Source organism: Lepisosteus oculatus, chromosome 26 (assembly GCF_040954835.1).
Source record: "Lepisosteus oculatus isolate fLepOcu1 chromosome 26, fLepOcu1.hap2, whole genome shotgun sequence".
NCBI lineage: Eukaryota > Metazoa > Chordata > Actinopteri > Semionotiformes > Lepisosteidae > Lepisosteus > Lepisosteus oculatus.
In genome coordinates, this window is record NC_090721.1 from 3,946,600 (window position 1) to 3,959,036 (window position 12,437).

The following is a 12,437-nucleotide window of genomic DNA, read 5'->3' on the forward strand; positions in this document are numbered from 1 at the left end:
GTACACTGCTTTCAGACCATTTCTTTACCATTGGATTCATTTCCACTTGACTGTAATATATACTGTATAGTAGTGTTAGTCACTTTCTGCTCCATCCATGACCATGTGTGGTGTGTATTCTTTTCTTTTTTTTTGTTTAGTCTCCTGTCTTAAGTGCTGTGAACGTACTGTTTTCACAATGTCAGAATCTAGTGACTGAGTTTTCGAGATACCTCTTCCTGTTCAACTGCGCTGCTCCAACATGTGGACTCTCCTGTACCTTCTTGGTGAACGTGGACCTCAGGTGAGGAAAGCCTGTGAAAAGCTTTGACCTGGCTGTAAGTTTCTGAGAGGAAAGAAACGGACAAACTCATGTGTAGATGTGGGGGACTGCTGAGGGGGCAGCGAGTCACAAACATTACTTCACCTTTCTGTAACCTGTCAGCCAAACTGAAGCAGCCTGAGTGTACACAGTGTCCTCAGGGGCCCTTTGCCCATTTAATATAATTTTCCGAACAGACGGCTGATTCCTTAGCTTTATATGTGAGACAACCGAGGGCTATGAGCAGACGAGGTGCTGTGTTTCTCCCTCAAGATGACTTGGTTTAAAGGAAGTGTGCCTTTATCTATCGAATGCTTGAGCTTGAGGGTTTTGTTTTTTTAGTTGATGTATTGTTACATCTTGGAAAACTGAAGTTTTGTGCAGCCAATCAAGAAATCTTTTTTTTTTTTTGCTATGGCTTGATTTCGTTTTGCAAGAAACTGAAGCTGTTGAAAACTTTTTTTTTTTGTTCTCCTCAATGTGAAATGTTTTTAAAATAACATAATACCAGACTGCCGTCAGAATTTGCGTGATTTGCTGCTGGTGTTCCCTTGGTTCAGTTAACTCGGGGGTGCCACTAATGTCTGTAGGTTTTCATTCCCGAATGAACACATTTTTGGCTTAACTGGAGCATCTGCATGCCAACACCTGTTGCTGGGGTGCTTTTTGCTCTGCAGTACTAGAGTTGGGCACCACTGGGTTAACTTTGCTTTTGAATTCTGACTTTGATGCTGTATTTTGTTATTGATTGGCTCCGTAACTCGTTAATGCCAAAACACATCCAAGGCAGTGGTGAAATGCATCAGGTGCCATGCTGCCATTAGTGTTGGATTCATAAAGAGATTGGGAGATGCTCTGCTCATAAATGAACATGTGAATTTGTAATTACATGTTTTGTAAATGTAAGCCTCTATGTTTGGGTGGCATATTATGGGTTAAAGAGCTGAAACTGAAAATGTGGGGAAAGGCTATTGGTTATTTTTTATTTCTAATATGTATAATATCTGTCAAGCATCTAAATGAGATCTGTCTGCTTAAGTACTGAAGTTAATGTCAATCAAGTGAACATATTGAAGACGACTGTTACGTGCTCCAACCATCATGATCTGCATGTTGATTTTTTTATTTTTTTGCACGTGCCTGTTGTAACTCATTTGTAGTCCGGCATATTGGAATGTTACGTAAATGTAATAAAACTTATGTCACTTCATTCTGAATCTCCACCTGGTTCTTGCAGAAGAATGCTCCCCACATATTAGAAGTGTTTGTTTTTTTTAAAAAAAACGTCATTCGTAGTGGTTTGTGGAGCAGGACTGCTCCGGTTCTCACCGAGCATTTGCTCAGTCGGACTGAGTAGAACTCCGACAGTGTGAGCAGGGATGAGGTCTGTCTGCAATCCCCTCGTTCTCTCATTGTCTCTCCGCTGTTGAAATTCAGAATCCGGTGGGTATATTACAGAACATTGGGAAGAGGCTTTGAAAACTGTGTTTTAAGATGTCGTCTTTCAATCTGATATAGGATAGGTTGTTTTATTTTCTGATTTGGATTCTTCACCTTCTTAAGTCCTAATTAAAAGAAACGAGGTGGCTGTTGCAAAAGAATATACTTTCTTGCTTTTACTTTTGTTGGTAACGCGTGGCAGGTGGCACTGTGGTTACCATCACTGCCCCCACGGCGCTGGATTCAGTTCCTGGGGTGCTGTCTGCGTGGAGTTTGTATGTTCTCTCTGGGTTTCCTCCCACAGTCCAAAGACATACGGGTAGGATAATTGGATTGTGGGATAACTGGCCCTGATGTGAGTGGGTGCATGTTTCTGTCTGTGTGCCCTGTGAGGATGTCCAGAATCTGCCTCGCTTTGCTTGCTGGGATAGGCTCCGGCTCTCCCCTGACCCTTGGTTGGATGAAGCTGCGAGAGGAGATGGGCGGTTTCTCTTTCTTTGAGCATTGTGTTCAAGAGAGTCCCTTCCACCACGGGGTTTTTATGTGTTTGTTAAGACATTCATCTTCAAAGAATTCAGGGAAATTCTTCCTTAAAAAGGAAATTTAAGGAAATTCCACACCGCCCAGGTGTCTGACTCTGTTCCTACACGGCCATGTGTCTTCTGCTTTTGTAAATTAAGCAGTAAATTAAAACAATTACCCTGATTGTTTTTTCTAAGCTATACAGGTATCGGTATGTTTTGTGATTTGTTTTACATGTTTTTTGCTCGAAATGTTCACTTTAAAGGAACAGCTACTTACTGTATAAAAATGCTCAGAATCTCATTCTGAACTTTATAATTGTGCAGCTATTTAAATAATTAGACCAACTAAGTTTGGGTGGAACAAAACCCAGAAGACATTAAGCCTTCGGGAAACTGGGTTCAAGACTCCTACAATGCATGCAGTCCAGGCACACCTACCTCTTGTTTTGTCCCTTAGCTTGATGTGTGTTATTCTTTGGCTTATTTTATACTGCACACTGGTGAAAGCCTGGTACATTTTTTATGTGATTTGGTCTACCTAAAATTAAGGCTAATCCCAGGGGGGTTTTATCTGTTTCAGACTTAAATCTGGGTTTGTACTTGGAATGCCTTGTTAATTCATCTACACACCTGCTCTTTTCCTTCATACAGGGCTTCATGAACTGGGGTTTCAGTTTACAATAGAGCAGACTTTCCATGTTAAATGTACAGTTGTGCAAACACAGTAAAACTGTTGGACTTCAGACAATACTTGTTTTAATTTAGAACCTGGACACACAAGAAAAAAGCTTGAAAATGACATAAATTCACAGCTGGCAGTAGTAAAACGATTGGACTGGACAGCCTGGCCACTTCACAAATATAGCAGGTAGGCAAGAGCGTTTGATTGCCTTTAGAGCTGAGCTGAGTCGATGGCATCCAGTTCTGTTTCTTTATGGTTTTTAATTTCAACATGCATTAGTGTTTATTTCACGACAATCTCAATACAGGATGTTGGGGTTTTCATTGTTCAAATAGCTCCCCTCTGACATGACTGTTTTTAGCAGCTGTGGCTTCATATACTTCATCTCTCCAAAGCTTTTCACAGGACTTGTATCATCCAAACTGGATGATGCTCTTAAGCAGCTGTCGATCCAAACCGTGTCCTGTGATATGACCTTCATGACCCCACTGGTCATCCGCCACACGTCACAGACAATTACAAAAGGAAGGAAGTCTATGCATGGTCTCTCTGCCTAGACGAAACGAGCGCTGTGGCTGGAGCTTTGGAGTCTTTCTCGAGTAAGATGTGCCCCTACTACCTTATTTGACTCCATACAGATTGGAATAGAAGTCCATCACGGGTGCTCTGTAGGGGCACTCGAGGGAGGGGGCATTTCCTGGGTTAGCTCTGACGTCCAGGAGGCTGTTGCCGACGGAAGCCCCAGTCGTCAAGCTGCTCAGGTATCCAGCACTGCTGCCCCCGGGGTGGAAAGAGTAGCCCCTGCCCCGTCCGGGGCCATGCCACACGCCCGGGCTCCCCTGCGCGGCCTCGGGTTTGTCTCGGATCCTGTTCAGGATGTCCGCCAGGGGCCGGGGCCCGCTGGGGTCGGAGGTCAGGGGCCCGGCGGTCTCCAGGCTCTCGGGGAGGCGGACTCTGCTGACCCTGGGGGGCAGGGGGAGGGGGAGGCCCCCGGGCGCGCCGCCGCTGGTCGAGGGCTGGGCCCCCGGGGCCCGGCTGTCCCCCCAGCCTTGGGGGAAGCGCTGGTCGGAGGACGGCGGGACGGGGCCGGGGGGCTGGAGAGCGGTGCTGGCTGGGTAGTGGCAGGAGCTGGAAGAAGGAGGGCGAGACGGAAGGTAGGCTCTCCTGCTCTGAGGTACTCTGAATGTGTGATCTCTCACAACCGCTGTGAATCCCCATCTACTGTATAAATTGAGTGGAGTGTCCAGAAAAGCACTATATAAGTGTAAGCTATTATTATAATCTTACAGCATTGAAATAAGTCAAGTCTTTTTTGCAAACACTGAGACTCCCAGCAGCTCTGCTGTGAAAAGGCACGATCTAGGCCTCTTGCTGTTGCTGTCTGGCTCTGAAAGTTAAGGATCTCGGGATGAGCTGCTCGCTTGTACCTGAGACCACATGTGGTATCTTGGCTGTTGAGCAGGGGCCCCCTGTGGCCCTCGGTCCACTCCTCCACGCCACACGCACCACGTTCGTGTCTCCTCATGAAAGCGGAAATGAAGGGGTTTGAGTCCGGGCTGCCTGCCCTACGCTCCGCGGTGTGGGGCTCTTCTGTGCTGGAGACTGCGAAGTCTGCGTCGTCCGTGTCTCCGGTCTTGGATTCTAAAAAAACAGCCATTTAGCGTGGCCCAAATAAAGCGAGGAATGATCTACAAAGAAACCACATTGCTGAAACAGGCTACTATTTCGGTCTAAGGCTCGGGGGCCCCAGTGTTTGCAGAGTACGCCAGCATACGAAGTCGAATTTCTCCTACGTGGCCAGCTCCTGTAGAAACTGAGTCGTTTGTCCATGACCGTTTTAAAGGCAGGGTCGTATCTGCCTTGGCATTCACAGATCAGGCACTGGATGGAAGACAGACGTCAGGACAGCGATATGCGACGGTCTTAGTAGTGGGTTGTTAGTTACCATTAACGCTCCCGGATTGTTCTCCTGGATTTTCTGGCGGCCGTTTGCAGGAACTCTGGACTCTCTGGTCACGTTGCCTGTAATGACATTGACGCTCTGTCGGTATCCGAGCCCGGTGAGGTGGGCTGGACTCCAGGATGCGGCCTGTGTGGGTACATGGTCCCACTGGAGCACAGTCTGGGTGTCCAGGGTTAAGAGGCAGATCAGGCTTGTTATATGTTAAATGTTATATGTTGGGTTAGGTCAAAGGGCATCCACCGCACCTCAGTTCTGCCTGTACCAGCACCGTGCAGTGGTTTCAGCAGCTCTGTCCAGTTAAAATAAAAAAACGGGAAGGGAGTCCCATTCTTTTGCTCCTACCTTTTGCTGTTCAAGCCATAATCACGAAAGCCTTTGGCAAAAGGGTTGTTGTCTATCTTGAGCTTTGTTATCTGCAAAAGAATCGGAAGGCACGGTGATTAGGCTTGTCAAAAAAGATCTGCGTCTGCACATATCACCGATTCCATATCCAGCTAAAAGCAAACCGCTAGGGGGAAGCGTTTACTAGCAAATCACTCGCTAAAAATCGTTTTTGGTTCGTTCGGGGTATCTTGTTATCCTATGGTATTAAAAAAAATATTTTATATTTTTACTACACTCTAATGTCGTGCTACCCATTCAGATTCATGCACATGAGCAGTGCCATAGGTTAAAATGAAAAAGCACACGACTTTCTTTTTCTGCCTTCGCAGAGGAACGTTGAGGCAGTGGAGATGCACACTTGAAAAATGTCACGTGTAATATGACTCTAAAGAGTAATTCCGTCCTTATCCATTGAAATCAATTACTTTCCAGGTGGCATGCGACATTTTGTGTTTAGATGTAACTTCTCATGAAACAATCTTTAAAAAACACAGAAACGTTTAAAGCCCTTAAAGAAAGTCAGGTTTCCGGAAGCACCTTCTTCCGAAGGGCCAGAGCGACCGTGCATGAACCGTACCTCTGCGTTCTGGTAGGCGGTCACCGCGATAAAAGCAGCGTCAGGGAACGCGAAGTGTAAATAAGCCCCCCAGCGCTGGCTGCAGACGTCAGCCGCCTGGACGACGTGTAGGCGCGGCAGGTATTTGTGCATGGAGTGCAGCACCACCTGGAACACAGACACCAGCACAGCCTCTCGTTAGAACACCTTTCACAGAGGGCATTCGAGCTCATGCTTTCATATTCCATCTCATACTTTTTAATAACTCGGCGCCGTGGAAAAACCGCCTCATCTGTGCAGTGTGCGCCTTGCTTTAGCCGTGTAAACGGCATCACGTCTGACTCACTGCTGGGGGGTGAGGGGGAACACAGGCGTGCCTCACAGCCGACCTGCGCGGTGACCCAGTCTTCATCCTTCCTGGCCCGCCAGGGGCTGACTCACGGCCCGCTGCGCTGTGTGATCGACGGGAATATCTTGCGAAAGCGGATGTGAGACGGCTCGAGGGACTGGTCTAAGTTTTGCTTGATGCCGTGCGCAGAGTCAATGAGACGTCTGCCTTTTGCAGCGACTTCATCAGGAGGCGTTGGAATGGCTCACACACAAGCTACCAGACCCTGCCGGTTCAGTGTGCTGTTTGTCTAGCCATCCATCCATTTTCGAAGTGTTTTATCCAGTAAAGGGTCGAGGGGGAGCTGGAGCCTATCCCAGACAACAAGACAGGATACTACCCGGACAGGACTCCGGTCCACAGCGAGGCACACACAGACACGCACACTCACAACGGGTACAGTTTTCGCAGAGGCTAATGAGTCTACCAGCATGTCTTTGGACTGTGGGAGAAAACCGTAGCACCTGGAGGAAACCCACACAAACAAGAAAAGAACATGCAAACTCCACACAGCAATTCCAGGTCTGGAATTGAACCTGGAGCCCCACAGCCCCACAGCTGCAAAGCAGCAGAGCTGACCACAGTACCGCCCCCAGTCTGTCTGCCTACACCTAATTGTGCAGTTACTTTCTAAATGATGCAAAACACATTCATTTGCCCCTCAATATGTGAGCCGCTCTTTAATTCAAAAGCGTTACAGCGATTTCTCGGGCCAGTGTAGATATAGTGCAATATACCCTTCCCGGTGAGACTCGGTGATAAGTTCCTTGAATCACTGCTCGAGCTCGGAGACATTAGACAGGTAGTCTTCTATACAGAAAGTCAGCACACGGTGTGTTTTTTGTCACAAAAAGGCCCGAAGGCCTCACTTAAACACCAGTAGAGTTCACTGTTTGGTTGCTTATTAAATGAGAGCTCAGGACCACACTGTGTGCTTTGTTCATGGTGTCAAAGCTCAGCTCCTGGTTTCATCTACTTCCGGCCCGATTGCGAAGACGAGGTTCCCCTCCGGCCAGAGAAGGCAGCACCCTCCTGCACCGTCCCCAGCCCCCCCGCCCCGCACCCGGAGCCACACCGCAGGCCGAGCCGCAGGGTCTTACCTTTTTTTGTTTTATAATGTTTCTTTATTAGCCCTATACAATTTCTTGCATTAGGAATTCGTCTTTTCGCATACCCCAGCTTTTCTCCAAGGAGACACAGACGCACAGACAGGGAGAGAAGCTTGGGGTCAGAGCGCAGGGTCTGCCATTGTACGGCGCCCCTGGAGCAGTTGGGGTTAAGGGCCTTGCTCAGGGGCCCAACGGAGTAGGATTCCTCTGCCGGCCGCAGGATTTGAACCGGCAACCTTCCAGTCACGGGCGCAGATCCTTAGCCACAGAGCCATTAGCTCACCAAACTGAAAGGTCCAGCACCAGCTGGATTCGAACACACAACCTGCCAGTGGGTAGTCACGCACCTAGACCAGTAGGCTACAAGACAGGGTCTTACCAGGCCGCTGGAGTTCAGGGTGTTGTTGGTGAGCTTGAGCTTGTGGAAGGAGATGGGGTACTGCATCCATTTCTCCCCCAGCGCAGGCGATTCGGGGTGGATGAAGAAGCGGTTGGGGAGGTGGGGGTCTGCCAGCCCGCTGGGCTCCCATCTGTCCCTGTTCCACTGCGGGGGGGGACAGAGACGTCACAGGGGAGAAGAGGAAACGGGGGTGGGGACCGCTCCAGGACTGGGCTCGGGGTTAAAGTACCTTGTACTTGTTGTTGTCGAAGGGCACCATGTCCATCATCAGCAGATACTTGGCTTTGGGGTTCAGGCCTGTAACGCTGACTTTACAAGGGGGGAACATCCGCCTGAAAAGACAGACCGCACGGCGCTTTACAGATTTCACAGATCACGCCACGGGCGAGGTATCCGGCCTTCGAGCAACAGCCCCTCCACCTCTGTGTAAATAGGGAAATGGAGATATATCCCAGCATCTGTCCACCCCCTTTCTAACTGCTTCTTCCGCTCAGGGGTGAGGGGGGGCTGGAGCCTGTCCCAGCGAGCAGTGCACACGAGGCAGGGTACACCAGTCCACCACAGGGCGCGCAACATAACACAGTGCCTGCTGGTGACTATATTCTCAGATTTCACGCCCAGAGTTGCACCTTTTCTGGGTCACCTTGAGGTGTGATGCTCATGAGCTCCTAAGTAAAGGGATGTGTTCAGAGCCGATTCAGGAGCTTGTCTGTAGATCATGAGTTGGTCTATTGATGTGCAAATATCTACAGACAAGCTTCACCAGTCTGAGTAGCTCAGTTAAATTTTTTTAATTTCTTATATATATATACGATCGCAGTTCCGCATAACTTGAAGTTTAGTGTATCCATTTGAACAGTATCTCAAACTAATTCTGCTAGCAGCTTTTAACTTAATTTTTAAAGTACAGTAATGCCGTTATGAAGGTAAACATACTGTAACAGTCTCTTTTAAACATTATCAATGCCTTCAATATTTGGAAGGAAACAATTTCTGTTGTACAATTAATAAGAAAAAAACTGCTGCTGGCGGAAATTTCTAGAAAATGTTGAGGAAAATATATTCACTTCCACTGCACTGTCTTGTTTAATACGTTTATACGAACAATTTGATCTAATTGTATGTATTATAAGTTTAATGATAAGCCCGAAGTGACACGGAAAGTATTTGTTTTGCATGTTTTTGTAATAAAATAACTTTATTTAAATATTACAGGATGGAGCGAATGTTTACTATACCTTGTAAGGCTGGCATAAATTAACAGAACCACAGACTAATGCACTTGTTTAGTGTGAATAATGGATGTTTATATCTTCCCTTATTATTTCAGCGATTGTTGATGTTGTTTTGCTCCTGAGCAAAACAATATTAAAAAGCGCTTTAAAAGTGTGTCTATAGTATGCATATAAAGTCTCTTTAAAACGGATTTTTAAATCACCGGACTTAAAATCTAAAAAGGTAGATTAAAATGTAGATTTGAGGTCGCAATGTACCTCTATACAAAGAATGTCTGAGATTCTCTCTGATTCTCACATTGCCACGCTGGTTCCGTAATTGACCGCTTTGCAACTTTATGGGACACAATTTAATGCAAGAAAACTTGGGTCGGGCAGCGCAGTTCTCTCCACACCGAAAAGCTGCTGCAGTCTATCTTTTCATGATCCTCGGCATGCGCTTATTTGAAGATCATAAATACGGTTAACCTGGAAGTCCCGTTGTGCGATGCAGATTTGAGCTTTGAGCTGATAGACTCACATATTGGTCGTTTAACAACACGGCGACAAATATTTAACACCCAACGTGAGACAAACAAAGAAAGCGGCCGCTTGCTGTTACCGACTACGTTTGCGGATTTGCCGGAGGTTTATCTTTTCAAGGCCCACCTCCCAGATTTGGTTATGATCATCTCTGTCCCCCGGCTGCTGAATTTCGCCCAGAGCTCCTGGTCCTGCAGCGAGACCTCGATCTGCGGGGCGCGCGGCTCAGCCTGCGTCTCATCTCGAGCCGGGCGTCTCAGAGCGGCTCCGGCCCAGCCTGCAGCCCGGCGGGGGGTAAATATGAGGGAATTAAAAACGAACGAGTAATACCGTCCCTTTTCCTTTATGACAACTAGAAACATGCCATAACCATGCTTGCCTACCCTGGTAGCGTCTACCACTCCATTTCCTTTAGCATATCTGCTCAATGTTAAGGTCAAACAGGTAGGAAGGCCGGATAGACCCTCTGAGTCATAAAACATGACTTCTGCTTTCCTGTTGACAACAGAAACGGTAAGTAAATAAGCATACCTGAGGGACTGGAGGCACAGCTCTTCGTCTGAGGGGTGAGGAGAAGGGGGAAATCAGAAAAGTGTCTCTCCTCGTGCAGGAACATGGCCTTGAGATTCCTTCCAGAGAGTCTCTGCGCTTTGAGACTTTCTGCTCTAGGTGCTGGCTGGAGGGGTATGAGAATCCTACTACCTTTTCCAAAAAAGGGGTTGAAAAGAAAAACACTTAGGGCTGCCTTTGATCTCTCTTCCAGTCCCTGACAGTTTGGGATCAGGGCTTTGACTTCGGAAGCACATCAGAGACGCAGCTCTCTTCTCACTTCAAAACACAGCTCGCAGGCGTTAATCACCTGAGCAGTTGTCCTGCCATTACTACAGGAAGCCAACAGGCCCCGTCTCTTTATGGACTGAGTTCACATGTTGGCTAGACAGTAGGTAACAGCGTGCAAATGGAGTGCATAGGCAGTGAATTAACTGTCTGCAGTCTGAGGGTGTAATGGAGACAGGGGTCTCCACAGCATCCTAGCGCTGGTAAGGCAATCGATGCCAGCAGGCCATTGGGAGGTCTGTTCCAGTGAAGTGCACAATCCCAGGAATTGTTTTCAGTTTTTTAACAAGGTATGGCCATCCAGAATAGATGTGATTCACTAAACCATGCCGCGGTACGGGCCTCTCGGAGGGAGGAAACCGCAAGGCAGACCTTGTGCTTATTTTCACTCATTTCTTTTGTCGTGTTAGCAAATATCTTGGCAGGGTTTTATTCGAAAAACCAGAGGGCTTTTTAAATGTGAGCTATCAGTGTCATCGGGCCACAGGGTTCCTGCCTGAAGAGTGTGGAGACACCAAGCGCTTTACACCATCTACAAAACAGCCAGAGATGATACCAAGACTCTGCGGATGACCGCAGGTGTTAAAAGCCTTGAAAGCAACAAACGTCTGATTCTATGCTGTTGGAAAATAAGAGACCAACAGCTTCCAGCCCCTGATGGTGCCCATCACACGTTGAGTGGATACTGACCTGCTCCCTGCCAGATGCAGATTTCCAGAGGCCTGTTAGTGGGGGCAGCACCATTTCACTCACGTGTGAAGAGGCCGAATAACTAAAGAGCAGGACATTTTGCTCTGGAAACGGAGGGCAGGGAGTTACAGGAAGCCGGTCAGAGTGGAGAGGAGCCTCTTGCTCTGAAAAGACATGTTTAAAGAGGAACCTTCTAGAATCCGGGTGCAGGAAAGGGGATTTCTGTAGAATGCTGTGGTTTTCCCTCCACCCTGACAAGTCTCTAAATTGACTTCAAAAAGGAGCATAACTCTAATTTCTATTAACCCACGGCCTACAGATCTTGTTGTAGTTACCATTTGCTCAGGTAATGCGGCCTGCCAAGGAAATCCATGTCTGTGCCAGTTGGTAATATTGTTCTGTATGAATTCAGACTTAAAAAAAGACAACACTGCTCAAATATATTTATATATATCTTTCCAGAAAGCTTAATTCAAAATAAGACTCAAGTCAAACATTGAAAGAAAGCAAAAGATTGACACATCAAGGACTTGAAACATCTTCATTCAGTTGTGCAATTCACTTTAAATTCACAAAATGTAATACAGTATATGTTCAGACCTGCAAACAGTAATCTATGATTGAGCTGTAGTTTGAAAAACCTTTTATTTAAGCTTTTCACGTTTTTTTTTTAAAAAAACAAACATATTTGTGTGCGTTTACAGCAACACATTATGATTAGTTCGTAGTGTCAACACGGGTTTTCAAGGAAATTACATATTTTTATTTATCTTTTCTCGCCTGCAGAAAACTCTGGAATTAGGTTTATCAGAGATGGCTTGTATTTTTTTTTCCGCAGAACTCGACGTTTATTTTTGAAGCTGATAATAAACCAAGCCGAGCGGAGACAACACACCGTGTTCTCACTGATACGCCGGACGGCTTCGCCTTATCAGGCGGCCCGACCCGAGCACACGGCATCGGTTCGGGACCCACCCTGGCAGCAGAGGCGGTTTCCAAGGTAACCAAGAATCGGTGTCCAGTTTGTCACGCACCGCCCGGTTTTTTTCTCCTATTAACTAACTATGTGACCTCAGGTAACATAAAGCAGCACACGTATTTATTTATTCGCTTATCTGGTATTACAATATTCTGGGATTCTGAGAACTTCAATATGACGCAATAGATCAAATTTCTATGACATTTATATATTGCAAAACGAAAAAAGAAGCATGACATAGATTAGTACAAGCACACATTTTATTCAATTTACAGTGCATGCTTGATAGTTTATTGAATTGTAAGTAGGTTTTCTATGTGATGTTATTGTAATGGATCTACTTAACATTTCCAGTCCATTTATTCAATACTTAACCTGTTCCTTTTGTCATCTCAGATATTCTGATGAAACGTAAAATTGTGATGTA

General features: G+C 46.6%; 1 protein-coding gene across 1 annotated transcript; it reads right to left on the reverse strand.

Annotated features, from left to right (window-relative positions):
* Positions 1 to 3,004: 3,004 nt before the first annotated feature.
* On the reverse strand, positions 3,005 to 10,120 carry tbx16l (T-box transcription factor 16, like). The gene is made up of 9 exons (XM_006641000.3): positions 10,036 to 10,120; positions 9,631 to 9,781; positions 7,977 to 8,079; positions 7,727 to 7,891; positions 5,872 to 6,018; positions 5,253 to 5,323; positions 4,893 to 4,969; positions 4,375 to 4,588; positions 3,005 to 4,075 (listed from the first exon to the last, which is right to left on the reverse strand). Exons 1-9 carry the CDS (start codon positions 10,118 to 10,120, stop codon positions 3,568 to 3,570), a joined length of 1,521 nt encoding a protein of 506 aa, XP_006641063.2. The 3' UTR covers positions 3,005 to 3,567.
* Between the last annotated feature and the right edge of the window lie 2,317 nt (positions 10,121 to 12,437).

Excerpts from the sequence above, each read along its gene's own strand:
- tbx16l (XM_006641000.3), bottom strand. The coding sequence starts at position 10,120 with ATGTTCCTGCACGAGGAGAGACACTTTTCTGATTTCCCCCTTCTCCTC. Across the intron at positions 8,080-9,630 it reads ATCATAACCAAATCTGGGAG|GCGGATGTTCCCCCCTTGTA; the intron begins GTGGGCCTTGAA and ends CTGTCTTTTCAG. Across the intron at positions 7,892-7,976 it reads TCGACAACAACAAGTACAAG|TGGAACAGGGACAGATGGGA; the intron begins GTACTTTAACCC and ends CCCCCCCCGCAG.